The sequence below is a fragment of the Sylvia atricapilla genome, chromosome 18 (assembly GCF_009819655.1).
Source record: "Sylvia atricapilla isolate bSylAtr1 chromosome 18, bSylAtr1.pri, whole genome shotgun sequence".
Classification (NCBI taxonomy): domain Eukaryota; kingdom Metazoa; phylum Chordata; class Aves; order Passeriformes; family Sylviidae; genus Sylvia; species Sylvia atricapilla.
Window position 1 is genome coordinate 2,122,576 of NC_089157.1, and position 27,861 is coordinate 2,150,436.

Sequence of the window (27,861 nt, forward strand, 5' to 3'; positions counted from 1 at the left end):
TGATTTTGCACAGCAGTGCAAGATAATTCAGGATGGAAGGCAAGGAGCATGTTTTTCAGAAGTGCTTTTTGATACTCCCAGACTCATCACTGAGGTCACTGGGACTTATTTGCAGGTGCAGAGAGAGGTTTCTAGGAAGAAAAACAACCATTTCACAAACCTGTTATTTTAACATTTCTCAACTTGCTGACTGAAACCTTTCTAATAGAACTCAAGTCTGAAAACAGAGTTGTCTCCCCTGGTTATTTTTAACAGACCCTTTAAAAGTAATCCACAACCCACAGGTTTGAAACAAATCCTCTGCAGACAAGAATAACATTTTATACTGTATTTCCACGGGTGAATAAGATGTCTGAGTTCCCATAGCAAAGAAAAGAAAACCCCTCATCTCCTTTCCACAGATCTCCTCTCCCATGTGTGTTTCCAACCTGAACTCCAAGATGCCTTGAGCAGGAGCTTGGCAAAGGGTAACAGGAGGGACCAAAGCATGCTACAGAATAATAAATATCCCCCCTCAGAGGGTTCCTACAGGTGCAGCAACACTCAGTCCTCAGGAATCTTGGGGACCAAAAGGAAAAGAAGGCAATAAAAGTTCCTCTCATTAGTTTGAGGTCATCCCTTTACACGAGGCAACTGGAGCCCCACTAAAACAGATTCTTTAACACCTGCAGACAGTAAAATAACCCTGGCTTTAATTTGAGACAAACACTAAGAACTCAGCCAGGTTAAAAATCTCTGAGAAACAGCAAAGCAACAAACATTGACCAGAATTACATGTTCCTTGCTCCCCGTGTTCCCTCTTGCCCCTCTCCTGCTCCCTTTATCATTGAAGATATTCTGGCCACTGCAAAATAAAGATTTTGGCAAGAAGCACCTTTCCTCACTAAAATGAAACATTCACTGGGAAGTTCACACTGAAATACTGCAAGATCATGATCCTTAAACCTAAGGTTCTCTGCCAGGGTAGTACTTGGGAAGTTTAATATTAATATTACTTATTTATATTTAATAGCAATAAAGGTTACAGCAATCTTACACACTCTAAGACACCTCTGAAGTGCAAAATCACTTAATTTAAGAACTTGGCTTGCTGTTTTCAGACATGGCTAGTAGCCATAAGAAAAGAAACAACTACTAGAAGTTAAAATTTCCTGAATTCTGACTTCCATGTGCTATGGAAGTCACCAGAATAGCCCCTGGAGCTGTGACTACCCCAGCTAGACCAGCTCTGGGAACTGCTCTGGCAAACAGCAAGTGCTTCAAGTACTCAGACCATTAAACTATACAGCCAGTATTGGGTGGGTAAATGCAGTTCTTACAAACAGAAGTAATGGCGTTTTCCCTTTTTAAACACGGTTTCCCCCCTTATCAGTCAATCCCAGGAGCTCTGTTTGTATGGACTGGCTCCTTGTGTTTGCTTTCTCTGCTCCTGCTTTCCCACATTACTCATTCACCCCTGATTTAATGACAGATGAGGCTTCAAAATATATCAACACTTACCACTTACAAAGGCACACATTAGAAGAGTTCTTACTACATTAGCAAACCACCGTAATATAGACAGTTTGTAGCACCTATGCTGATCATTTTCAGATAGATACAGCCAGATACGCAGCTAAAATCCAGGTATGTATATAGACATATACATAAATACATACCGACTTCAGTTGATAATCATGTTAAGAGCTGAAGTTGCTAGCACTTAGCATGGCTTAAACTTTTATACAAGGTGGAAATAAACATCTTCCTTTTTCACGTTCTGTGTCTTCCCACGCCATTGCAATGTTAAAATATTTAGCATTACTGCATTCAGTGAAGCTTCTTTGCTCATCCTTCTATTTAATGCAGTCATGGACAATATTTTAGTGCCCCCAGCCGTGTGGGCTATCACTCTGGTCACTGGTGCCATGTGGGTCACTCCATGACTAATTTGCTTGATACGAAAATCAATTGTATTTGAGATAACACAAAAGACAACATGTTCCCACAGCCTGTTCCTTGCTTTATCCACAGAACATCCATGCATGTAATTGCTTCAATAAAAGCAGTACAAATTTCTGCAGAGTCCACTCCCGTGGTTTATGATCTTTATTAACCTTTACCTTGTATATTCACAGGACATGAACCATAATTTCACCCCCTTGCAACACGTAAAATTGTGGTGGTTTCACTGAGCTGTTTTTGTTCAAGACAAGGGAATTGCTCCGCTCTGTGCCCAAACCATTGTACGACCAAGGTTTTTTGTTTCATTTTTTTCCCCAGGAAAAAAATTACCTCACCGTGTATGTATTGTGCTGATTTTACCTTTTCTCTCTCAGCTTCATGAACAAACCCGTTATTTAAACTGGAACTGATCCAGGAGCAGCACTACCACAAGGACAGCAGCATTGAGATGGAGCAGCAAAACATACACAGAGATGAAAATTCTATAAGTAAGCGATCAGTGAGGAAAGGTCAGCTGCTTCACAGAACAAAGCGTTTAAACACCAGAGCTTTGCCATATAATGAGACAGCCAAATACCTCGACACAGGCTCATTCATTTTTATCTATTTTATATATTTAATACAGTTTAATATAATTATATATAAAATATATGGTTACTTATAATACATTTAGAGATAGAGAGAGACGAGGACCACCCGCCGCCCCTCTCCATGAGAGGAGTGGACCCGCCCACCGCCCACAAGATGGCGGCCGCCCCGCCTGAGGGGAGACGGCGCCGCTTTGCCCCGCCCACAAGATGGCGGCCGCCCCGCCTGAGGGGAGACGGCGCCGCTTTGCCCCGCCCACAAGATGGCGGCCGCCCCGCCTGAGGGGAGACGGCGCCGCTTTGCCCCGCCCACAAGATGGCGGGCGCCCCGTCTGAGGGGAGACGGCGCCGCTTTGCCCCGCCCACAAGATGGCGGCGGGCGGGCTTTTCCTGCTGTGCAGAGCCGGCCGGTTCCTCCCTATAGCTCGGTACACCGGCCCCTGAGCCGACGCTGTCCGGGCGAACTGGCATCCCGGTGCGGTGTCTCACGATGGATCTGGGCCGGCTGGAGTATCTGCAGGCGCTCGTCACCGAGTTCCAGGTGACGGACAGCACAGGTAACAAACGCCGCTGCTCGCTCGCCCTCTCCGTGTCGAGCGTTTCCTCACACCCCCGACCCTTTTCCCTTGCAGAGGCCAAGGAGCAGGTGCTGGCGAACCTGGCCAACTTCGCCTACGATCCCAGCAACTACGAGTATCTCCGGCAGCTGCAGGTGCTGGATCTATTCCTCGATATGCTCACCGAGGACAACGAGACCCTCGTGGAGTTCGCCATGGGTAAGGGCCGCCCCGAGCACCCTAAATTGTCACCTGGGCAGGGGACACCGGGCCCTGCGCTCGGTTTGGTCGTTAATCCGCCCCAAATTCACGCAGGACTCCAAAAACAAACCCACACTGTGCTGATAAAGCCTCAGTTAGTGCAGAATGGGAGTCAGAGGCAGGCATGACCCTCCCTGTCCTTACAGAGCTTAATTAAGACACTGTCTGGAAAGGATTTTGGTGGGTTTTTTTCCTAAACACTACCTGATTAGCATTTTACTAAAATCTCGCCTGTAGAGAAGCAGTCATTAATACATAGGTTTTGTGAGGTACATTGTACAGATCCATTCTGTAACCATCCTGCTACTGGCAACAGGTCTGCTAGAATACTTACTTAACATTTTCTAATAAACCATTTAAAGAACTGCCTTACCATGATTTTTCATTGTCTGAACATAAGCAAAGGGGCCAGATGCTGTGAGTAGTTCTGTGAGATGATACTGAGTGTATTTGATTTTTAAGGTTTGTGGCTGCATCTCAAAGTTTCAAGTTTCAAACATTCTGTGCTTCTTGGCTACTAACTCTGTCGCCTCCATTCTCTGGCTTTCTATAGCACTTGGAATAAACTGCTGGCTTGTGTCTTCCATAAGGGATGAGCATTCCTGGAATCATCCTGTGGAAGCAGTCATGTACAGCAGTAACAGTGCTCTGTAATGATACACAGGAGGAGAAGCGTGCTGGTGGAAAATCATTTGAAAGGATCAAAAAACCATGACCTGGGGAACTGTTAAGAATTTTCCATCCATACAGAAGATCTGGATGAACAGCGAACTTGCATCACCTCAGACACTTTTCTCTTGCTGTTCCAGGTGGTCTTTGCAACCTGTGCTTGGATAAAACCAACAAAGAGTACATCCTGGAGGCCAGCGGGGTGGAGCCCATCATCGGCTGCCTGTCCAGCTCCAACGAGGAGACGGTGATGTCGGCCGTGACCACGCTGATGTTCCTGACGACGCCGCGCTCGCGCGCGCAGACCACGGCACTGCCCGTGGTGGAGTGCATGCTCCGCTTCTCGCTCTCGGCCAACGCGCGCCTCAGGAACCTGGCATCCATCTTCCTGCAGGATTACTGCAGCCCTCCGCAGGTGGAGGAAGCCAGGAACCTCAGCGAGCACACGGCAGTGGGAATTCCTCTGCCCAAGGACTGAGCGTGGCTGTGGAGAGGAGAACTTCCCACTGTTCTCGCTTTCTGCTCAGGTCAAGAGCGGCAATGAAGAGGGGAGTTGGTCCCACCAGTGCTGGTGTTAACAAACAGGATGGAACAGCACTAACGTGGCAGCTGGGCCAACCAACAGTAAGCCTGCAAGCAAATATTTAAAATAAAGCAGGTCATGGCTGCACATTGGCAAGTACTTTGCCAAGTGCAGCTCAGCACCCAGCTTGCACAAATAACCCTTCCCAGCAATGAGGGGTGTTCTGCTTGGATTGTTGGGCAAAATTACATCCACTCCAGTTCCTGGCTAGTTGTGCTGCATCTCTCCCCTTCAGTGTCTTTGACAAGTGACATTGTTGACTCAAGTCACTGAAATGTCACAGAAATTTATTTCTCCTGCAGAGAAGGGAGTTTCCCTGCCCTGGCAGTTCACAATCTCTCCATCCCTGTGGCACTAGTTACGCCATCCTCTAATCATGGCACAGGCTAGGGAATCACTGCATAGGGCAGGCTCTAGCTACCCTATAAATGAAGAAGTGCTAAGTTTGTCTTTCATTACGACTGGTGAGAAAGGTAAAAAAAAAAAGGGGGGGGCCTCATGGCAGTCTGGCTCATGAGAACATCTGTCTTGTAAAAGCTTCTGTTAATAAAACATTAACTTAAATGCTGTGTAATCAGTTCTGTGTGAGTTCATGAATATTTTTGCCTGCACTTGCAGCCTTTGCCCACTCAAGCACATGGGCCAAGAAATCGAAGCCAGCCTTGTCTCTTTTCATTATTAGCTATGAGGCAAGAGAAAACCAGGGTGGCTAAATATCTAAAATTTAAAAAGTTTGACTGTTGAGGCCAGTGCTTCCTGACAGACACCCACACTGGATCTGCTCACGTTTGAGAGCCGCCTTCCACTTTTTCTCTCCCCTCTGCCCCCAGACAGCACAAACCAAACAGGAGTGAGGTTAAATACACAAAAATCCAACCACAGCTGCCTGTATTTTATAGTTCCTCTTCTCCATCAGCAAACATCCAAAACGCTACAGAGATTAACTGAGCGCAGAACAATCTCCCAGAAACCCAGAGCACTCTGTGTGACAGGAGCAGCTCATTTCTCACTGCGGCTGATCCCTGCAGTGACAGTGCCTCCTGGGCATGGCAGGGGCTGGTTGTTCCCTGGCAGTGGGAAGAGTGCAACATCCTCCTCCTGCACTACTGCCTGCGCTTGCTTTCCAGGATGGCCTTCCAGTCGTCAGCCCAGGAGTGCAGACGCCAGCGCGGGGCCGTCAGCTGGATGTGCCTGTTGTGGCAGCAGGTGAACAGGATGTGCTCCCAGCTCGGGTTCGGTTCTGCTCCTGTGGGAACGGGGGGAAAGCTGGAATCAGCTGGGGGATGGCTCCCCAGCCAGCAGCCAGCCGTGGAAATGCTGCTCAAACCTTGGATGGTGTCCTTGTCATCAAACAGCAGGTCAGCAGCCACCATGGTCTTGTCTCGGGTCAGAATAATCCGCTCCACAAACTCGGGTCCCAAGTGCTTCTCTACCCACTTATACTGCAGAGACAAGGAAGAGCAGGAAATCCTGCTGTGCTCTCCGTTTGCAGATCACTCAAGTTAGACCAGCCCTAACAGAGAAATTTCTTCCCCCTGTAAACCTTCATCTGTGTCTAGGAATCCCCACATGGAAACTGGCTGTGGTCCAGGATGCTGATTAAACTTGTTTATGTGACAGCCTTCACTCAGCACTGCCCTGGCTGTGCCCAGCTGTTGAGTTTGTGAGAAGCACTGGCTGCTTGCCCAGAGCACGTGGGTTGTATCTATCTAAGTCATTCCAGTGACCAAAGTTCCCCTTCCATTCTCGTGCCACGGGCAAAAAGGATTGATTCCAACACTACAGCCTCCTCAACAGAGCACTGACCTCCTTTGGGACATCTCAGGTTCCAGATTTAAACTGGAGTAGGTTTTGCTGGTTGGTGGTTCTCCAGAGTAGAATCCCCTGTGGGCCACACTACAGCAGTTCCTTTGCTGTCACCTGCTGACACAGCTGGTCCCAGCCCAGGGCTCACATGCTCCACAGTCATTCTGGCACCATGTGGCACTTGGAGATTCCCTGTCCTGAATTACTGCTCGGTGTGTGGGAAGCTATCCCTCAGATAGGGATTGAGGGAACCCTGGCAGCTGGAGCAGTTACCGTCTTTAGAAAGGAGTAGTTCCAACTTGGGTAGTATGAAACAGCAAGACCTTGCAAAAGCAACATTAAACACAATAAAAACAATTCTCTCCCACCTTTTCCACGACGCAGTGCTCGTATTTCCGGAGAGGGCTTGTGCAAATGAAGACTTCAGTACTGAAAAGAAACAGCCTTTGTTAGCAGTCAGGGCAAAGTGTGTTAGCTCCTGGAAAGGGGCTGCAAGGTGCAAAGTGTCCTTACTCCTGCATGTGGAGCATCTCCCGCACAGCTTCCAGGGCTCCTGGAACTGGATCCAAGCCTAGGAAGAAGCCAGGTGACTCATAGACACTGGCTACCTTGGCCTGCAGAGACAGAGGATGATGAGCAGTGGCTGTGCTCTGTCACAGCAGTCTCCATCACCCTGTGTAACAGCCTGGTGCTTCCCCCCAGGAGTCAATTATTAGATTTCTCACCTTTGGGCTCTGGGAAAGGTCCAGTTTAGGCACACAAGAAGTCACTTTCTGTTGGCTCATGAGGAGGCAGAGCTGAGCCTGGCCTGGCTTTGCTCCCACAACCAGCCCTGACCCACTGCAGTCTCTGGGGGGGCTGAGGGAGGCAGAGCCCCCACCCCACCCCTTCCCTTTCAGCTGACTCTGGTGAAAACCAAAGGAACAAGTTGGAGGCTTCTCCTCCTCTGTCACATTTGGCTGAGATGAGCTGAGGGCTCAGGAATTCACTGTGGGTGGGTGGACAGACACAGGCACTGCCCCTCAGCCCCCTTTTCCTCCAGAGCAAACAGGGTACAGTGGTGACCGTGCCAATGGCCAGGCCAGCACAGCCACACCTGGGGGAATCCTTTCAGCAAGAGGGAAGGATGAGAGCACTGGGAAAGCTCCATGTCTTTGCTGCTTTTTGAATTTCAAACACCCACTTAAGATATTGTTGAAGGAGCAGGCAGCCTTGGCTCCAGCCTGGATGGAGCTGTCCCCCTGAGGCAATGGGCTGAGGCAAAGTCTGCTCCAAAGAGCCTGAAACTGCAGCAGGAAGTTCAGAGGTGATCCCTGTGCTTCCCCAAGAACTTTTGGTTCTGTGAGGTGACCTGTGCACCCCATGGGCCCATCTGGGCTGGGTTTGAGGGTGCCTCACTGGGCTGAGCTCTGCAATTAAGGGCTTTATCCCTTTTGTGTCTGTACCTGCTCTTGGTGTAAACCCACCCTCCATACAGGCAGGTGGGATGCCACATGAACCAGAGAGGAAATTAATTATAAATAAGTGGTGAAGGAGGTTAGCTCTAAAGGTAGAACTCATTTTTAAGTGAGTGTAAATAGGAAAGAAACAAGATTTCTGGAGAAGCAATGTTATCCCAGGCTAATGTAGCCAAAAACGGGACAAAAAGGTATTTAATAGGATACAGTACAGTGGAATCTTTAATATCTGAAAAGAATAGCAGTATTTCCAGGGCAATTTCCAGGTAGGATTCTCCTTCCAGTCCTTTTTCGTCTTAATTTACTGGTAAGACATTTTCACATCTTTTATTATTAGGAAATTTACTGGTTTGGCTCTGGTTCATTAATTTTAAGAATTACTCCCCTGGTGACTGTTCAGTGGCCTGTATTGAGTGTTTCACAGCAGGTCACAGCTGATGGGTTTTCCCCTTCCTTATCCCACATCCCATCATGGCAAAGGACCCACAACAGCACCCAGGGCTGAGGCCCCTTCCTGGCCTAAGTTTCATCTTCAGAGAGGTAAAATTTCCAATATATCTTTACCTTGAGACACATGAGTCTTAACTTCCTTGGGATAACATAGCGAACTTCAGAGTTGGCAAAGCAGCATTTTTTCCACAAGCATTAAAGTCATATATTCCCATGCCACTGAATAGTTTGGAAAACTTAATTTTTGTTCAATATTCTTTAAAGGCAGGCTGCAGCCTTTGCTTAGAAGAGCCCAGCTCTTTAGAGTCCAGCTGAAGGTCTTCTTGCTCTACATCACCAGTGGAACATCAACAAAAACCCATTTCAATTAAGCTGCAGTGAGGAAGAGTCAGCATTAAACCAGACTCCCAGACCCTGAAGCTCACTCAGTTATCACCACCTACAAACACTCATAAATCAACAGCCAGAAAGTTGGAAGCACTGCCTGATTTCACATGGCAATCAGAAGAGGTTAAGGAGCCTGTCTAGGTTCAGACGTGGCAATCAAATCTGCCCAGATCTCTGTTTCCATGCAAAGCCTCCCTGATCCCAGAACAATTCCCTGGAGCTCTTCCCAAGGAGATTGAATTACAGACTTCGGGCTCTTGTCTGAAAGCTCTTTTATCCTACAACAAGACACCAGAAACTGGCAAGTTTCCACCACGTCACAGAAAAGTCTGGCTTTGTTGGTGAAAGAAATTTGATTTGATGACTCTTGGAACCAAAGACCACTTCCTCTCATAAAGAAGTGACTAGAAAAAGAAAGTAAACTCATTTTCTTCCCTCATTTTGATGCCACCAATGCTGAACATTTCCTTTTAACTTCCATTAGTAAGAAAACAATTTGCATACAAAACTGGAGGGACTTTATCTGTCCCTATGCTTTCCCATTTCCAGGACTTAAAATTAATTCTAGAAATTTTTACCACTGGTGAGGATGTTGAATCCTTTTCTTGAAACTGCCTGGCGCCAGGAAACATAGGGATAAATCCCCACCAATAAAATGGCCACACACAGGAGGGCAGGTAGGCAAGTGCAGTGAAAAAATCTTCTAACAAAATAAAATGGATTAGAATTCCTTCTAAATAAAATGGGTTTACAGTGTGAAATTAATGATCAACTTGCAATCAAAACAGAAACAAAAATGAAGTAATGGCTCAAGTTTCAAGGGGCAGCTGCTCAGCACCAACTAAACATGAACACCACTCAGGAAGAGGTGCTGCATAAATCATCACCACAGGATTTCCCAGGCCCTGTCACAAGAATATCCCTCACCGTGGAAGTTCCTGGTGTCCAGCTGACCCCCTGGTGTCCCTGATCCCCTCCTTTCAGTAATGACACACAGGAGGCACAGTTTCCCTGAATGGAGACACGGCCCCACAAAGTACCCTGTGTGGGCTGCTGGTTCCTGCCAAAGCTTTCCCTGCAGCTGGAGCCAACAGGAGACTTTCCACAGGGATTCTCCTGTCCCACAGACACTCTACGGAGCCATGGCAGAACAAATATGGGCTCTGTTTTTAAACTAATGTATGGCATTTACATAAAACCCAAAGGAGCCTCAAAACTTTATAACTTTATTGTTCTGCCAAACATACCTAAACCAGCCCAAAGCTCCAGAGATTACTGAAGGGGACAGACACACAGCACAACTCCATAAAGCTAATTTCCTAAGGAAGTCAGGCTAGAACAGCAAGATAAGAGCTTTCTACCACTGCTGCTGTATGTGTGTGTGATCCAAACCAGTTATCTGGTTATTTCACTGCCACACCTAAGGTCTGGGGAGGAACAGGATGAGCACAAACCAAATTAGGGAATGAGCATTCTAGAGATAGAACAAAGGGCAATTATCTGATAGATCACATTGCAGACCTTCCAAAAAAGAAAAAATTAAAAGTCACGACCCTTTGAATTAAATGCAGGAGGTGTTTTGGTTTTTTGGTTTTTTGGTTTTTTTGGTTTTTTGTTTTTTTTTTTTTTCCTACAGGATTCATTTAAGGAATACTCATTTAAACAAAAAATGTTTGTTTTTGCAATGTGCAATGTAATAGACAAATTTATGTCTACTGATTATATTTACAGGTTTCTGCTTCCAGGAACTTTTGACCATTGACAGCCATCGATCAGAACTCTGGCAGCCTGTGGAAATGCTGACTGGATCCAGCACTCCTGTCTCTTACTCTGATGCAGGAGCCTTTACCTCACTATGGAACAAGAGTGAAATGTAATTTCTCAGCAGCAAAAATCCCTCAGGCCCAATACAGGATCTTAAAATGAGCAATGAACTGCTCAGGGAGTGTTCAGCACAGCCTGGATCAGCATCTGCTCCATTTCCTTTACAGAGTCCTTGACTCTCCTGTGGTGACCAGAAGGAAGGGTAAAGTCTAGATTCAAAGTATTTCTAATTCTGTCTTTCATGCAGCCTTGATTTGTGTACTGATAATCAGTGACTTCTTCACAGAGGATAAGCAGCCCTTTACACAGGGATGTGTGTGTAGGAATTCTGCCATCAAACCATTCACTGAACCATCTTCTTCTTTACCTACTCATGTTCTTCTTGCTCCTGCTTTGCAGCAGAATAATAACCTACTCAAAGCTCCCTGAGCACTCTGCACATGCTCACACAGCTCCACAGCAAGACAAGAAATACGTATGTTCCATCTGGGTTTGTACAGAATGAAATTCTGTATCCATATTCTCTCTGCATGCCTTGACAAGCCGAGTGCATTGCAGGTAAGAGATCACGAGCAGTGGGAGAAAGCTGGTGGAACACCCTCCATCCATGCAAACTGCTGCCATTATTAATGTTTGCTAATGGCTGAATGAGTAACAGAGAGGTTTGCAAAGCAAAATTAGAAATACTGTGAATCCAGACTTCAGCCTTCCTTCTGGTCTCTGGACTCTGTAAGGAAATGGAAAAGATACTGATCCAGGCTGTGCTGAACTTTCCCTGAAAAGTTCATTGCTCATTTTAAGATCCTGTACTGGGCCTGGTAGTATTTTACTGCAAAGAAATGACAATTTCCCTCCCGTCTTATCAAAAAGTACAGGCTCATGCCACTGTCTGATAGACAGAGTATGAATCCAGTCAGCATTTCCACAGGCTCCAAACTGCCAGGTCAATGACTATTAATGGTCAAAAGTTCCTGGAACTAGGAACCTGTAAATACAGCGAGGAGGCATGAAGCTGGTTATTATCTTACATAAAGAAACATAATTTAAGTGTATATTCCTTAAACAAATCCCATCTAGGTACACATGGACAAAAATAACCAAACCTGCAGGTAATTTCAAGGGTTTTTAGAAGGCCCAGGTGGCAGGCTGAGCTCTGCAGCCCGGCAGACAGGGTGAGGAGGCTGCTCACCGCCAGCTCCTCCCGCAGGCTGCGGTACTGCTCCCGCACCGAGAAGCCCCTGCGCTCCGCCAGCTCCACGCGCGGCTCCGCCGGGAAGCGCGCACGGAACTCCCGCAGCACGCCGCCCTCGAAGTCGGCCAGGACGCCGTCCATGTCCACCAGCACCCGCAGCGGAGCTCCGGCGCTGCCCATCCCGATCCCGATCCCGATCCCGGCACACGCGGCCGCAGCGCCCCCAGCTCCGCGGGCGCTCACGGGTATGTATTACATGATGAATATGCACACAGGGGAGGAGCGCAGCGCCTCGGGGACAGCGCAGGAACAGCGCTGGGCCCCTTCAGGAATAGAGCAAAAGGCCACAAAAGCCACCCCCCGCCACCCCTCGGGCCCCCCCGAACAGAAAGCAGCACAGCGGAGCCTCAGCGGCCACCAAGGAACATCAACAAGTGCCTCTGCGCAGGGGCTTGCAAAGGAAACATTAATTTCTGGGGTAGTCCCCATGCTCTAGCTGCAGTCGGTGCAGGGCACGGTGCAAATCAACAGGGAACCCTCCTGTAGCTGGAGGAGAGGAGGAGCACGTCAGAGCAAAGCCAGCTCGGTAGGTTCAGCACCCCAGGGCAGGGCTTCTCTCCAGCATGATCTGGAAAGCCTGGCTGCTTTCAGGCACCTGTTCTTCCAGGAGAAGGGTGGAAAAGGCACCAGCAGCCACAGCAGCTCCATACAGATCCTCTGCTGTAGCTTACTGGGCAGCAGAGCCCTTCCAGCACTGCACAGAACTTCATGGTTTGGTCTATATTCCACCGCCTCCGTTTTTAGGGTCCTCCTTTTTAATGAGGAAAATAAACTTTTCTCAGTTTTCTTGAGAAAAAATACAGTATTCTGGATAAAACAGGTTACATGCACCAAGCCATATTCCACAGTTCTCTGATCTAGAAGACAAAAATGAAGGGATAAGCAAGATTCTTTCTTCAGGGGAAGATGGCAAATGGTGACCTCAAGCCAGGTGAAAACTCTCCTCTGTTAGAGTAGAGCAGGTTGGCTGAGACAAGGACAACTGAGAACAAAGAAAAACCAAACCCGTGAAATAAAACCCACACAGGAAACACTGCTTCAAAATTTCTATATTATTTACTTTTAAGCAACAATCCAGCTTTTGTGAAATTACAACACACACTTTAAAGGATGAGATTTTCACCTCATGGTCAAGCACCAGCATGATCATGCACATCATTGAGTCAAGTTGTAAAAAAAAATGCCCTGTAATTCTTATTTTTTATGATCCACTCCACCTTTACTGAATAAAGTCTGAATCAGCCCCTTCCCAGCACTAGGCCAGGTGGCTCTGGTCATCAGCCCTCTATTTGGCACAGACCCTGTGTCGTAGTAGTCCCGTATCAAGATTGTTTTTAAAGGCAGCATGGTGTACATTAACCACTTAATGATTTATATGGCACAGCAGGGCTCAAGGCATTTACCACATGCAGTCAATGAAGCCTTTTAGATCCCTAAATCCCACATGTGGAGGAAGGGACTGCTCTTGCTGATTGTTTGCTGGCCTGGTTAACCAGGATTCTAGACCCTTGTAAAGCTAAGGGGTTCTAAAAAAAAATCTCAGTACAAAAACCCTCTAAGCACACTTATAACCAATCTACTCTCCTTTGAATTACATTACAATACTTCATAAAGCTTTCCCTCAAGTCTATCACTAGAAAACACTCATATCACTTCCAGTAGATCAGGGGGAAACACAGGACAGAAGTGGAAAAAAACCCTTGATTTCAAAAAAATGATGGAGTACATAAAGTGCTTCTTTTTAATGAAAAAAATTTGAGATGTACAGTCAGGCTCAAGTTGTGCAGATCACAAGCATGGGGGAAAGAAAACAGACACAAGTTCAAAACAGTCAGGAAGGGAAAGGTTTAACCGAGCACTAGGCTGGACTTGCCACCGGGTGGATTTCTCCTGGAGGGTGCAGGTGCTGGTGCTACTGGGCTAGGAACAGGTGCAGCAGGCAGGGACTTTTCTTCACTCTGACCTGGGGCAGCTTCTACATCAGCCTCAGTGTTTTCTAGAAGAAAAGAAGCTTGTGAAGTGTTTGATGTGGATGATGAGAGCCAGATGTTTGGCTGGCTCAGACGGAAGCTCAGCTCCTGTCAGTTTTGTCCAGGGGCACAGACACACTCCAATGCTGTCACCCACTGGCAGGGCACACTCAGCTCTCAGAAGTGTTTCTCAGATCAAATCTGAGGCCTTACAGCTCAGTCTCAGGCTTTCAGCAGCAGCCACATTCACCCAGCTGCTATTAGAGGACACCAGCAATTCATTCTTTTTGATGGAAAGCAGCTTAAGGTTTAAGTCTTCTACATATAATCAGTCAGCATTGTGACTTTGGCATTGTCACTCAGGTCTGAGCAGGTGCTGGGAGTCACAGCAGCACCAGCAAGAGCTCAAAATGCTTCCCCAATGCAGTTTCCTAACTGGAGGGAGAAGGATCTGACACACTTCTGAGGCTTCACACAGGACACACAGGGAACAGCCATGCATGGGGAGGCTCTGATTGTACACTCCCTGGAGAGCATGTGATAGTCTCTTTTAAATCCTTCTGAGCAACCACAAGTGAAGACCGGGCACAGAAGGAATTCTTCACAGGAAGCACTTTAGATACTGGAGCAAACAACTAATGTATCTGCATTGTTGACAACTAAGTACAGCAATTACATCAGCATCTCACATTTTTAGAGATTAGTATGACCAGTTCTGAGCCAAAGGCCCAAATCAGCACCAAACAGTCCCTTGATATCGGGGGTGAGGATGAACCTCACCTGTTTCCAACAGACCCCTTTGTTGCCTCTCATAATCACTAATTCTGGGTTGGAAAAATTCAGAGAACTGCTACACATTCAACTTAAGCTGAATGATTTAGATCATGATCCAAACCTTCTCTTCAAACTGAACAGGCACAACTATTCCAATCTCCCCTCCCAGAGCAGCCACTGCACCCCTTCCCCTTCCCTGTCACCTCCACTACAAGCCCCTGCTCTTCATGGGACAAGGACTCTATCCAATTCAAGATATGGGAGTATTACCATTGTTTTCAGAAAAAAAGGATGTAAGTTCCATCCTCTCCCTGATGACATTCAGTATTTTGCTGACACCTCCAAACACCTCAAAGAATTTCAAGGGGAAGGAGTCGAGGCAGATCCTAGGAGCACTACAGCACAAAGCTGAAAACAAAAGCTGCCATGGTTTAGTTTTTGGGGTTTTTCCCCCCTAGATTCATTAATTTAGACTTGCTTACACAGGGATTATCCTGCCTTTATACCTGCCTGCCTCATTTAGCTGAGTCCTGGCAGTGAGATTTTTCCACCATCAGCACAATTTGACTATTTGAAAGAGGTGATATCACCAACAAAATTGGAGACTTCACTGTTCATTACCTTTTCCAGGTCACAGATGAAGGCACTGAATAAAATCACCTCCAGCATCATCTCCCATAACTCATTTTTCCATCCTGAAAGGTAATTACTGTCCTACCCTTTGTCTCCTATTCTTCCTACCCCCAAGCAGCAGCTTTTCTCACTTCCTGTGTCAACTCAGTTTATTTTTTTCAATGCAAAATGTTATCAGAAACACCAAAACCCCACTTGTGTCCACTGAACCCCTCCCTATATCCACACTTACAATAATCTCTAGGAACTCCAGCATCTGAGCACGGTCCCTATGCAAACAGGAATAATCTCCACTACAGATTCTCTGCTGTGCTCACTAACCCAGCACAGCTGAAATAAATAGTGAACACCACATTTTAAGCCTGAAGCCCCTGTAGCTGCTGTGTCCCAGTGTCTGCTGACTCAGCAAGTGCTGAATGTCCCTGCACTGTGCAGGGGACAGTCCCAGCACTGTGCAGGATCCAGGCTCCACCTTCCTGTGGGTCATGTACAGTCAGGCACGGCTGACACTCAATCGGGCAGCCTAATTCTCCTTAGCTGCTCACATTCATTCAGCTCACACTGCCCCTGAATCACAAAAGAAAGAAGAATTACCAGGACAGGAGGCTTTGGGGGAAGTTTCTGTAGCTCCTTGTGTAGCAGCTACACGTTAGCACTTCCCACATAATCAAAGTTTGCCAACCTGATGAGTGAAGGGGTAAAACCAACAGGATCAGATAAAATATCAAAGCTCTTCCCTTCTCAGAAAGGGTCTAATCCTGAAACAGCTCCCTGCTGAGTGCACTGCAAGCCACTGGGAACTCTGATGCCCAGAAAGGAACTACAGCTCCCAAAGAGGAAACAAGAGCCCAGCTGAAAAAGAATTTTTTTTTAACCCTAGACAAGCTTGATTAATAACACCTCACCTGACACATACTTGGCATTTTATAATCAGTTACATACAGAAAACAATTTCTACATTCAAAAGAATGAACATTTTTAATGCCAGAAACATATTAAGAATCTGGCTGGGCTGTGAATATATCAGCAGACAGCTTTTGCTTGGAGGTGTGCTCATTGCTCCTTTCCAAACCCCAGAGACAGCCCTACAATGCCAGCACAAAGTCACAGTGTACCAGTGGGATGTTCAGCAGCCCAGCTCTGCCACCCCACAGCAGGAAAATCCAGGGGAGTGACAGCCAGATCAGCAAGACTGGGCTCCACTGAGATACAACACTCAAAGCAATCAATGGCAGGAATTCCTTTAACAATCCATCAGGATGTTCAGATATCTGCCACAGACACCATTTCCAGGAGACATTAATTTCTGCTCCTTCCTAAGTACTATCAGTGAAAGTACTATCAAATCTTTTGACTGCCATTTCTATTTCATCTTGGCCACCTTTAAAAATTTAATTTTCAGTCATGGCCACAACAGAAAACAATCCCTGTTACCTTCCGTAACAATTGTTTTTCAACTACCTCCCAGCACAGATTCACCTGACCCTTAGTAAGAACTTTCCTCACTGTCACTTGCCAGAAACAAACCAAAAGACAAATACAACACCTGTGAAAATGTGAACTTTTAAAAAAAGTTAGGAATATCACTTTGCACTCCAAATTTCAGCCAGCTGTCCTGATCCCAGGCAACCCTGTTTCTGCTTCCTGCCATCTCAGTCCTTCTCACCTCCCTGCTGTTTGTGGGATCTCCTGTGCCCTGTGGGGAGCCAGTTTAAACAAGCACCAGGAAAAGCAGCAAAGCCCTTAGAGCAGTTCTCTTGTATTAGCAAACCACATCCTCCTACTCAATGCATAAACTCTAGATGCCTACAAGTGCTAATTAAGATCAGACAGGCATGGGAAATAAATCCTAGAGCCTGTACAGTTGGATTAGAAGCAGCCTGCTAGAAAGGCAACACTTATTTTGGGCACAGATACCACTCTGAGGTCGTGGAAATGTTCTGGAAAATCTCTCCCCCCTCCCAGCAAAGTCTTTTCAGGACATGGAGGTGCTAATGGCCTCAGGGATGTCCCACCACTCTTAGGTGTTGAAAGTAGCACTTGGAAAGCAGCAGTCAACACACACATTCCTGTCATCAGGAAGTCAGCTATTCCTGAAGTGAATCTTGCAAAGGAGACATTTCCAGCCTCACAGCGCTTGAAGGGGAAATGCCTGTTTACAGGAGATTTGCAGTATACAGATCAACTTCCTTGGTAAAAATCAGCATTTAAAAGGCAACAGGAAGTCAAGAGCTGGTTAATGCAGACGCTTGCAGGAACAGTGGTTGGGTTTGATTCTTTCTGTGAATGTGAAGTTAGCTGTATGAGAAAGAAGGAAACTGCTAAACTAAAATCATTTATTTTGACTGTCCTATTTAATTATAAGCAACTTTAACAGCAGTGTGGCCTTTCAATCACTGAACTCTTTGCAAGAGTCTCTACCTTACTTTCTAGTGCTTAGACAAATCTTGACACCAATAGCTGCTGGCAAAATAAACCAATAGGACTGTTCTCTTTTTTACCCTGATGAGCAACAGCACCATTTCCCCCATGCCCAAACTCCACTGAAGCAGTTGTTTGTTGATATGATGGGTTTCAAGGACAATTCCAGGCTGCCCCTCTCCTAATTATTAGGAGACCACTTATTAGGATCCTACACCCTCTTCTACTGCAAAGGCACCTGCAACAGGCTTTTACTAGAGGAGTCCAAGGAAGTTACTCACCAAAAATGTCACCACCAACATCTCCTCCCTAGAAAAGAGAGAGGAACATGTTACATTCCATGTTTCACAAAGCATTTTCCTATTCCATGGAGTGGATACTCCTCCATGGTGTGACCATGCTGAGGAGCAAACTGCTCTGTGTTGGCACTACATTCTGAGCCACAGGCTCAGGGAGGCATTTTCAGTGCAGCAACTGGCTCAGAGGGACAGAACCCAGAGTGGCACAGTGGGTTCTGCACTCAGGATTCTGATTGAAATCATGGTTTGAAAGCACTACTTCTTACAGACTAACTTATAATTTAACCAGTTCTTTATCTGCCTAACATACTTCTAAAAGTTGAAATAGATATTGGAGTAATGCTGATGACACGTGGCACATTTGTTATTCCCACAGTGAAGGACAGAGGTGGATAAGAACACTTTACTGTATAGAGCATCCTACATCAAGCAGCACTGACAGGATCCAGAATATTCCCACTGCCCAGCAGGAAGGGCAAAAAAATAACACTGACAGTGATAAGCAAGAGTTGAGGGTCTTCTGCTTTCTACTGAGCAACTCTTTGCAACACCAAACATTTATCTGTTGGCAAGGCCAAGAGCATTTGTTCTGTCCAGGGTATTTAATTTCATTTGTGAAACACAGATCAGCTTTTCTCCTTCACTACGTAAACAGTTCTTTACATGCTGAATGTGTTCACAGGCTGCAGCTTGACACAAAGAAAGGGAGTCTCCCAGCAGCAGCCAAAGCTCCTCAATGGCATCAGGTTTATCAACTTTCATCGATTTAACATTGCTAATTACACAGTGAAACTGCAGAAATCGGGATTTTAAAAAAGCACAGAAACTGACACAAATGTATCACCTTAAGTCTCAGGCTGTTTGCAGCTGAATTACTGAAAAAAAGTGAAGTGTTCCACATGGGAAGAATCTGTTTGCAAAGCTGAGACCACAGTATTTAAAACAATCTAGTAGAAAAAATTAGACTAAACAGTTAAATTTATAGCTGAAAATATACCACAGAAAACAAACTCGCTTATATTTGCCAAACTGAAACAAGACATTCTTTGTAACAAAGAACAGTTTTGTGACTTAAAGCTACAATTAACGACAAAAATGGCTCGTGATGCTTGATGCCAATTACCAAAATAAAACCTAAGATAAAAAGTGTCTGCTACAATGTTTGAGATAATTATTTACCTACCCAGTTCTTTTCACAAAACCAAAGGCTGGAGAGTTTTAAACAAGATTCCTTTTTTCCACTTTGTTCAGGCAAATACAGGCTATCCTACATTTCTAGGCATCTAAGTTAAGACAAACTATTGGGTTTTTTAGTGAATTTACTGCATTCCAAAAGAATCCTGTTTTCCCCATTAAATGTAATTGTACATTAACAAATTTTACTTAACACCATTAGCACTACAAATGATGCTCCATATTGCTACTAGGTAAAGAGTTTATATGGAAAATAACACACCGATGGTATTATTAAAAAAAAAAAAAAAAAAAAAAAAAAAACAAAAAACCAAAAAAAAACCAAAACCACCAAGTATTGATAATACTGAGGTAAGAACTTGCTGGGATGTGAAACCAAGTTCTTTGTCAGACTCACACAGAGTCTGCTGTAGTAACTATTGTTCCCAAGATGTTTAAACCCACAATCACACACAGCGCTGAAATGAGATTTCACACCACTTCATTACTGTCTCAGCAATGAGATGGGTTAAGAGCTCTACAAAGTGGTCCTTGAGAAAAATCCAGCCCTTCCTTCCTCAGCATAGTGGAAGAGTATCAGATAAAAAGGGGAACTTTCAGGAAAAAAGATTTGAGAGAAGGGATTCAAATCCTACAATGCTTCCGACTGTGAGAACATTTGTGATAAATCAATCCCACACAGAGTGTGAATTGTCCATTATCAAGCTCTTTGTAGTCAAGTACTGACCTTGGGATCTACAAAGTCTCCACAGTTTGCCTCAGTTGAGTTTGTTCTTTGTGGCCCAGAGGATTCACAGCTGTCTCTGGTTTCACCTGGCTTAGCCCCTACAAGCAGAGATTGATTTTAATCAGGTTGCAAGATAAACTCAGTGTGGAAGCAGATCATAAAACAGTCACACGTTTGGGTACTTTAGGAGAGGTTTTTCTTTGAAATTAGAACTTAACCATTCCAAAAAGTCCTGGTCCTTTAGATGACAACTCATAAACTGTCTTATAGCAGCACCCCGTGTAGTGAGGGTGTCATTGACACACATGGAGTTTGGGGCCCCAAGGCCACCCATCCTGGCAGTGCTCTGCAGAGAGGAAAGCTTAAACCCAGCTATGAGAATACAAGGCTAAAATTCCTCTGAAAAATCCAGACCAACCAGTGCTACTCCAAACAGTAAGACACAACTCCACTTGTGTGACTTAACTTGGAGAAATTGCACCCAAAATACAATTCTCTGCTTGCAACATGCCCAACACTTGCATAAACCCTTCTGGAAGAAATTAATGAGCAATGAACAATTCTCTGCAAGCAGACATCATTTATAACCCCAAAGTACCAAGTAGGAAGGGAACTCTGGTTTCCCCATCAGCCACCAGCAGCATCAGGCTGAGCCACAAAATGAATCCATGCCCATGTGCAGATGTGGAAACAAAGCACTACAGATTTACCTGATGCTTTAGCCCAGGAAGGTGGGTTCTCCTCAGGAGTTCCAAAGATGCTGGATGCCATTTTGTTCCTCCTCACAGGTTGTTCTTTGGGCTCATCAAAGCCCAGGGAGAAGTTGGAGCCACCACCGGGAGGACGCAGCACTCTGTGGAGAGAGGATCTTTACAGCCTGTGCCAGCCCCCAGCTGCACTCCCAGCACATCACTTCAGCTAGCCAGGTAAGCTCCTGCCAGAATTCCATCCTGCCACTGTATCTCCACTGCTCTTCAGCGGCACTTACAAAAATAAAATACTCTCACACTCTTCTTGTGTCCTTGCTTCCATCCAGTATCACACCAAGGGCTGCTCCCACAAGTCTGAGCCAAATAAAAAATAAAAATAACTACGTGGGCATGTCAAATTCCAGCGTTTTTAAGGAGTACCCTGGGAAGGTTAATATTAATCTTCAAACTGGCTGCAGATGATGGCTGGGGGCTGCAGCCTTGATTCAGATTTGTTTCCTCAGGAAACCTCCCTCAAGTCTGCAGCATGCTGCTGGTCTAGAAGTAAAAGGTGAAATTAAACAGCTTGGAGTTGACTATTATTAGGAGAGACACATGTACAAAGCTCCAAATATGTAACCTAAATCTAACAATCTGCTCGCAGACACAAAAGAAGCCTGCTCAGTACTTCAAGAGCTTGATTGCAGTCTGCTTTCCAACCTGCAGAATCCAAACAAAATGAACAGCTGCAGCAAAGTAAATCTTGAAACATAAACTCCTCCTGATCTTATTTTCATAAGCAGGAGATCTTGGGTTAGCTGGAGAAGCCAGACAAAAGCCAGGAGAACAAAACTGTGTGCAAGAACATTCAGAACTCCCAGAGAGATGTGAGGACACCAACAGAACCTGGGGCTTCTTGGGCTTTCAACACCTCCAGTGCTCCAAAATGAACAGCAGGACAAATTAAGGATGGTACACACTTGCTCTTCTTAACAAATCATTTTAAAAAATCAAAGTTAGAACAGGAAGCAGCATCTAGCTTGTTAGTGCTCCAAACATGGGAATTCAACACAAAGAATGTCCAATTGTACAATTCACATCTTGGGAGAATTTCTGCCTGTTACATTGCAGCTGCAACAGAAAAACACTTCTCCAGCCTACAGAGCTCCAACAGCCCAATGGCAGGGGAAATTCCTAAAGGTGTGTGACATGGATATTTACTGTTACATAACCAGAAAAATACTTTTCCTAACAAAATTCTTTTTCTAAGGATTCCTAATGCTCAGCTGCTAACAGGAAGATCCCAGCAGACAGGAGAGTGTTTTATTATGACTTGTTTTGTCTCCTTTGTGAGTCAAGATGTCGTGTAATGGTCTTGAATTACTCCTTTACCTTTTTTTCCTCTGAGGAAAGGTATAGAGGGATTATTTTCGTATTTATAGTTGTTGCAGTTACTAATCTGAAGAGCAGGTTCAGAGCAGGGCTTGTTCCCAAACCTTAGATCCCCTCTTTCTACCAGACTAGCGAAACCAGTACTCTCTTAAGGGCACCACAGTTTCCAATGACAGGCTTAATGACATTAACAGAGGAGGCAATTGAAAGGGAAAAAATATCCATCACTCAAACGGTAAAAAAAGGATAATCCCTTTTACTAGCCTCAGGTAAAGGCAGACAGATTTTATTAGAAGCTTCTCACAGCCTCGAAATGCTATAACCTGCTTTATGAAAACCAGGTTTAACACTTCAAGCAGTGAAATGATGTTAAAATTCCACCTGATACCCAGCGACATCCACCGAAAATCCACCCACGGCTCCAGCAAGAGCTCTGGTGAAAGGTTTGGAAGCAAGCTTTGTAAAGACTTTTTTTTTTTTTTTTTCCCGCTTCAAATGCACGCTGAAAAGCCGAAAGGGAACAGGAAGCATCCGCTTTGTTAGGCCAAAACCTTACAGAAAAAAGCCACCACAGCGTGGAAAACGACACGATCCCCTCCAGCTGCGACTCCCGAGACCGCGGCCGCCCGACTCAGCGCTGCGCATCTCCTGCAGCCCAAGCTGACAAGTTTTCTTTGTTTCCACACAGGCTCCGCTTCCCGCCCTCCCCTTCTCGCCCGGGGCGGCCCCGGCGGCGGGCTGCGGCCCCGGTTAGGGCGAGCCCGGGCGGCGGCGGCTCAGGGAGCGGAGGGCCCGGGCGGAGCGGCGCAGACAATGGAGCCCGGCCGGCCCCACCCAGCCCGCGGCGGCTCCGCGGGGCCGAGGGGCCGCGGCCATGGGGAAGGCAGGCGGCGGAGGGGCGCGGTGCCCCCCGCCCCCGCGCCGTGCCTGCGCGCCGAGGCGGGGAGTCGCCTCCCTTCTTTGTTCGGCACCGAGCGGCCCGGGCGGGTCTCGGCAGCTCCCGCACCTCCCTGCTCCGGGCACGGCGCGGCCCCGGGATGCCCCCGCAGCCCGTCAGGGTGGGTGCGGCCGCCCTCGTCTCCGGCCGAGCCGCCCGGGAGAGGCCGGGAGGAGCGGCACACCCACAGCCCCAGCCCGGCCGGAGCCCCCGCCCCACAACGCGCCCTGGCCCCGCTCCGGAGCCGCTCCCGCCGTGCCTTCCCCGGGACCACGAGACCCGCCGCCCTCTGGGTCCCTGCGGCCCTCGAGCCCCCGCACACCTGGAGCTGTTCCTGCCATTGGGGTCCATGCCCGAGAACGTAGCTGTGGTGGTCATGGCGGAGGGAGCGGAGCAAGGGAAGGGCTCTGTACAGTGACGGTCCCGGTGCCCGAGCGGCTCGTATCGACCAACCCCACCGCTACCGGTGACAACTGCGGCCGCCGCCCGCAACGCCGCACCACTTATATACACCGCAAACCCTGCCCACCTTCCGCCTCCTCATTGGACGATTCAAAGGCAGTCGCGAGCTTCTATTGGACAGCGCCCTGCCACTCTCCCCGTTGCCCCGCCTCTCTGTCTATTCTGAGGGCCCTTGCCTCACCGCTAAGAGTCCATTGGTAAAGCACTACGTCTGCTCTGCGCTGATTGGCTACGAGCGGAGCCATCCTTTGTTGGTGATTGGGGGGAGGGCTGTCGCTCACCGCCGGCGAGCTGTGATTGGCTCAGCCGCACCTGAGGCCAGACAAAAGTCCCCGCGGCGCTGCCCCTCTGCAAGGGACCGGGCTGTGAGGGGGATTGTAACGCTGCATCCCTGGGGCCGCAACCCCCCATGGCTCCTGTCCCCATAGACACCGCCCAGGACACCACCAAAGCAGCCATCGCGCCACCCCAAACCCACCCTTGGCACCCCCTTGGCCGCGCGAGGCCTGGCTCCCTCACACTCGTTTGCACGTGCCCGGCCTGTGCAGGTACCTCAGAGGGTGTCATGGAGCAGCTCCAAGGTACAGGCATGAACCGCACCGAGGCCATCGCGGCGCGGGACGTGTTGGCACAAAGCTGTTGTGGCTCTGGAGGTTGGATCTGACGAGGGCTGAGACACAGCCAAGGGCCTGCAGGGCCACAGGCCTGGTGAAGAACGAACACCAACGCCTCAAAAGCCATGGCAGAATAAAATAATTTGCAGTATCAGTGTATTGTTTTGGATTATTACATGAAAATTGAGTTCCGGCACGGCTAATGTAGCAGGAGTACAAGGCCCAGCAGTGCTGCTCACCTGGCTGTCAAAAGAACGAGGCTGCACATTCTGGGTCGTGCATCTTCCAAAAACACAAAACTCACAGGACAGAGTTTAAACCACCACATGTTGGCTGCTCACCCATCTGTCACATCCACCTTTGATTTGGTAACTGGGGGCTCCCTGCAACTTCCACAGACACAGATGTTTCCCTGATCATAGTTTATACTCCTAAACCTATGCATCAGAAATATTATTTCAATTAACTTGCATAAAGGAGGGAGAAAGGGCAAAGAAAACCCATCTTTTCCAGCCATCCCTCCCCATTTCCACTAATAACAGCCCTTAATACCCCCAAAATACTTTCTAGAGAAAAGTGGTTTTTTTTGGTCTGCAGAACACAAGGATTGTGTTACATCGCTCTATGTACAAAATGAGTTATCCAGCATCTGAATTAAACACCAGCCTTAATATTATTAACACAGATCATGAAAGAGAAGAACTGTTAGATATACACAAACAGGACCAGTGTCTTATTTTTCCTAGTCTAGGATTAATTTCAAATAATCCTGTTTTTTTTTATTTTTTTAAAAGCTCCAACCACTATTTAGATCCCCAGAGAATTCTCTGTTGCATATTTTTTAGAGGTAGACTAAAGGGAAATTTTATGCATCATGATACAGTTGTTTTAATTCTATTATCCCTTAGGCTTGGGCATTAAGAAGTCAAATGATACCTTACCTGCACACAGGTAAACATCTGCTCTCTTTCAGGAACTTGCAGAAGTATTTTGTCATCTAAATGCTTCTTATTTAAACCCACAGGATTTTACTCTTTAATTTGTAGCCCTGAGACACACACAGAGACACTTTCAAAAGTCAAGATGAAGAAAAACCTGTTCCGTATGACAAAGCCAGTTTTCACACGGAGCTTTAGAATTCTAAACCTTAAGTGTTTCCAAGGGGCCCCACTGATCTCTCACAGGCCTGGCTGCAGGGTGGCCCTTAAATAAAAGCTGCTTTTCTGATTATTCATCCATCCATTACAAGATGAAGTGGTTTATGAAGATGGCCACAGAAACTGGGCTTACAATCCATCTCAGGATGATGACATTTGACCAGAACAATTCTCAGCAGCTGTCTGGAAGACTCAGGCACCAAACAATTCCACCTGTTGTTGAAATTCCACCAGCAAGGAATGCACAAAGCGTATGGAAGTCTGAACAAGACTCCAGGAAATGCAAGGGTTAGGCAAGGAGAGATACCATTGGTTTGAGAAAAGCCTCAGCTTGGTCATCCTTCTGTGACCAAGGGTTTCTTCATGCCAGCCTCTGCTACTTATGGCTGTCACAGAGAGCACGCCTTCTTTATTCCAAGCACAAGGCACAAAAAAAGAGGGTTTGACTCAGTCTTCTCTTGCCCTGTTTCATTCGGAGCTGAAAATACAGTGCCAGCTAATAAACAATCCTTGCCACAGCTGGATTTGCCACTGTCAGGTTTTTGCATCTAGAGTGATGTGTGCATGGAGGTTCAGTGGAATGTGGTATCCTACAGATCCAATGGTTTGTCCCACAGAGCTGATGTTGTTGTTTGCAAGAGTTGTGAAAGTTGCTCTGGTACCTCTCTACATCTTCAGGAAAAGTTCCCAACAGCCTGTCACAGTTTTGGAAGGGGCATTGCACCAGTGCCTAGACCCGTCTCAGAGCTGCAGAGATGTAGCTCTGAACAACACAAAAAGCAGAGTGGCCAACTCCTGCTGCTGCTCTTCTCTGGGCATCCAACACCACCAAGCCTGGTTGTGGGCTCCAAAGTGTTCCAGTGTTCCTCCTTCCTGGGAAAAGGCAGGGATCGCTGGAAGGGGAAGTCAATGCCCCAGTTTGGTTTTGTCTCAGTTAAACAGTGAAGTTTTCTTATTCAAGCGATCCTTCAAGAGCCCCTGTAGGGCATCAGATGTGCTTTGATGGGATCCATGGACTGGGTGCTGGAAGGGGGAGATCTAAGCCACCAAAACCAACACAAATTACATCACAAAGAATATCCTTTGCATCCATGTTTCCCTGAAGAATATTCCTTTCCAAAGGAGAAACTCAATTTGCTACTTAGGCTTTCATAACCTTAGCCTTTCCCCAGGACACCGAAGTCCTCCTCATACTGGGATTGTTTAAACCCACAGCTCTTCCCACAGGCCCTATTCCTACTGTAGCCCACACTGACTCACACACGTCCCTTGTCCTTCCCCAGCACTGCTGCCCTTCCATTCTGGGATCTCTGCCGACACCCAGCCAGTCCTTTCACAGCACCACCCACCCCACCTCACCACTCCCACGTAAACTGAAATCCTTCCGGGATAAGGAAAAACTCTTTCCTTAAAGGGACTTCAACCGTTCCATCAACACCAGGTGGGGCTCCCAGCACCTCCATTTTACAGTAAGATCACCATCCCATGTTGCTAGGGAAGAAACCAGAAACTCCAGGAATTAAGTATCTTGGAAGTCAATCAAAAACTTAGAACAGGGATCAAAATTCCATCATCCATTTATCTGCACACTCCTATATCCTAAACACCCAGGAGAAGTTCTGTACCATCAATTCCTTCTGCCACTAAGTACTAAAAAGCAAGGCAAACTAAAGGATTGATTATTCTCTATCAGATCACGTTGTCTGGAAACTTTCTACCTCAATAAACAAGAGAATTAAATGCATTAATTATGCTGGTAATATAATTAATAATAATCCAAGTTATTTAAATGGTTTTAGATTAGTACTCCACAAGAGTGGAGTACTGACCACAGAGCTGACACACATGTACTGAGAAGAGCCCACTACCTAAAATTGTAAGAAAATTACTTGGATTTATTGTTCACATGATGACTAAGGAGGCATCTTTTCATCTTTAGCTTTGAAAATAAATTGCTATTCCTTAGAAATTCAGTCATTTCCAGCTGGCTGAAGCTTAGGAAGTCTCCTCTCTTGCAGCCAGTCACATTATGACTTTTCATTAATGTTGCAGTAAGAGACACAATAGAACCAGCATCCACAAGGCAAATGACAGCACTTATGTTACAGACTTGGAAGTAACTACGTGAAGATACTAGAAAGGAAAATTCCTGCTGGAAAACCATCTCACTTTGACCTTAATCTTGTAGACATGCTGTCTCTGTTCTGATATTGTAGTTATCTTGAAGCAGCAATTATCTTAGTGTTACTTCAGGGATTTTTTGTTAAAAACACATCCCTATGCCAGTACAAGAATCTCTCTCATGTTACCACTTGGAGTATTTCCTTACAGCTTGGAAGATTCCATGCCAGAGCAGCATTGCACTCCTGAACCCCTTTTTAATCAGCACCTCGGGCCAGCTCCCACTGACCCCCACAGGAGCCCCCTGGGGTGGGTGTGATCCCCACTGTGCAGATAAAGGTGTCAACCACCCAAACCAGCTGTGATTTCAATCTGTCCTTACCTCCCTTGCACATGAATAAAAATGCCTTACTTAAGGTACAGGACACAACTTTGGTTACCTGTTTTTAAGACCACCTATTTTTAAGTAACTGGTCATGTCCATAACTCATTTGAGGGAATAAAACCCAAGCACAGGCTAAAGGCAGGGTCCAGCCATTCACCAAAACTCACAGGGGGACTATATCCAATTATGACTTACTCCATTCTTTTTCATTTAAAAAAATGGGAGAAGTATTAATTAAATTGCATGGCAATCACTTCAGAAGACATTATTTGAAAATTGGGGGTAATAATGTGATTTTCCCAGGCTCTT

At 46.5% G+C, this 27,861-nt stretch overlaps 3 protein-coding genes across 3 annotated transcripts; 1 reads left to right on the plus strand and 2 right to left on the minus strand.

The window, feature by feature from the left end:
- The first annotated feature begins 2,862 nt into the window (after positions 1 to 2,862).
- Positions 2,863 to 5,175, plus strand: ARMC7 (armadillo repeat containing 7). Its single transcript, XM_066331965.1, has 3 exons — positions 2,863 to 3,088; positions 3,164 to 3,307; positions 4,159 to 5,175. The coding sequence occupies exons 1-3, from the start codon at positions 3,022 to 3,024 to the stop codon at positions 4,494 to 4,496; spliced, it is 549 nt and encodes a 182-aa protein (XP_066188062.1). The 5' UTR covers positions 2,863 to 3,021; the 3' UTR covers positions 4,497 to 5,175.
- Positions 5,176 to 5,472: 297 nt separating this feature from the next.
- On the minus strand, positions 5,473 to 11,953 carry NT5C (5', 3'-nucleotidase, cytosolic). The gene is made up of 5 exons (XM_066331964.1): positions 11,715 to 11,953; positions 6,921 to 7,021; positions 6,776 to 6,836; positions 5,929 to 6,043; positions 5,473 to 5,847 (listed from the first exon to the last, which is right to left on the minus strand). Exons 1-5 carry the CDS (start codon positions 11,895 to 11,897, stop codon positions 5,705 to 5,707), a joined length of 603 nt encoding a protein of 200 aa, XP_066188061.1. The 5' UTR covers positions 11,898 to 11,953; the 3' UTR covers positions 5,473 to 5,704.
- Positions 11,954 to 12,814: 861 nt separating this feature from the next.
- JPT1 (Jupiter microtubule associated homolog 1) lies at positions 12,815 to 23,313 on the minus strand. Its single transcript, XM_066331967.1, has 5 exons — positions 23,136 to 23,313; positions 20,506 to 20,648; positions 19,796 to 19,893; positions 17,857 to 17,884; positions 12,815 to 13,773 (listed from the first exon to the last, which is right to left on the minus strand). The coding sequence occupies exons 1-5, from the start codon at positions 23,189 to 23,191 to the stop codon at positions 13,625 to 13,627; spliced, it is 474 nt and encodes a 157-aa protein (XP_066188064.1). The 5' UTR covers positions 23,192 to 23,313; the 3' UTR covers positions 12,815 to 13,624.
- Positions 23,314 to 27,861: the final 4,548 nt, after the last annotated feature.

Coding starts and splice junctions, on each gene's coding strand:
- NT5C (XM_066331964.1), bottom strand. CDS start 11,897: ATGGGCAGCGCCGGAGCTCCGCTGCGGGTGCTGGTGGACATGGACGGC. Junction 7,022..11,714: donor GCCTGCGGGAGGAGCTGGCG/GTGAGCAGCCTC, acceptor CTGTCTCTGCAG/GCCAAGGTAGCCAGTGTCTA. Junction 6,837..6,920: donor GAGATGCTCCACATGCAGGA/GTAAGGACACTT, acceptor GTTTCTTTTCAG/TACTGAAGTCTTCATTTGCA.
- JPT1 (XM_066331967.1), bottom strand. CDS start 23,191: ATGACCACCACAGCTACGTTCTCGGGCATGGACCCCAATGGCAGGAAC. Junction 17,885..19,795: donor GAGACTTTGTAGATCCCAAG/GTCAGTACTTGA, acceptor TCTCTTTTCTAG/GGAGGAGATGTTGGTGGTGA. Junction 13,774..17,856: donor TGTTGGTGGTGACATTTTTG/GTGAGTAACTTC, acceptor CTTTTCTTCTAG/AAAACACTGAGGCTGATGTA.
- ARMC7 (XM_066331965.1), top strand. CDS start 3,022: ATGGATCTGGGCCGGCTGGAGTATCTGCAGGCGCTCGTCACCGAGTTC. Junction 3,089..3,163: donor CCAGGTGACGGACAGCACAG/GTAACAAACGCC, acceptor TTTCCCTTGCAG/AGGCCAAGGAGCAGGTGCTG. Junction 3,308..4,158: donor CCTCGTGGAGTTCGCCATGG/GTAAGGGCCGCC, acceptor TTGCTGTTCCAG/GTGGTCTTTGCAACCTGTGC.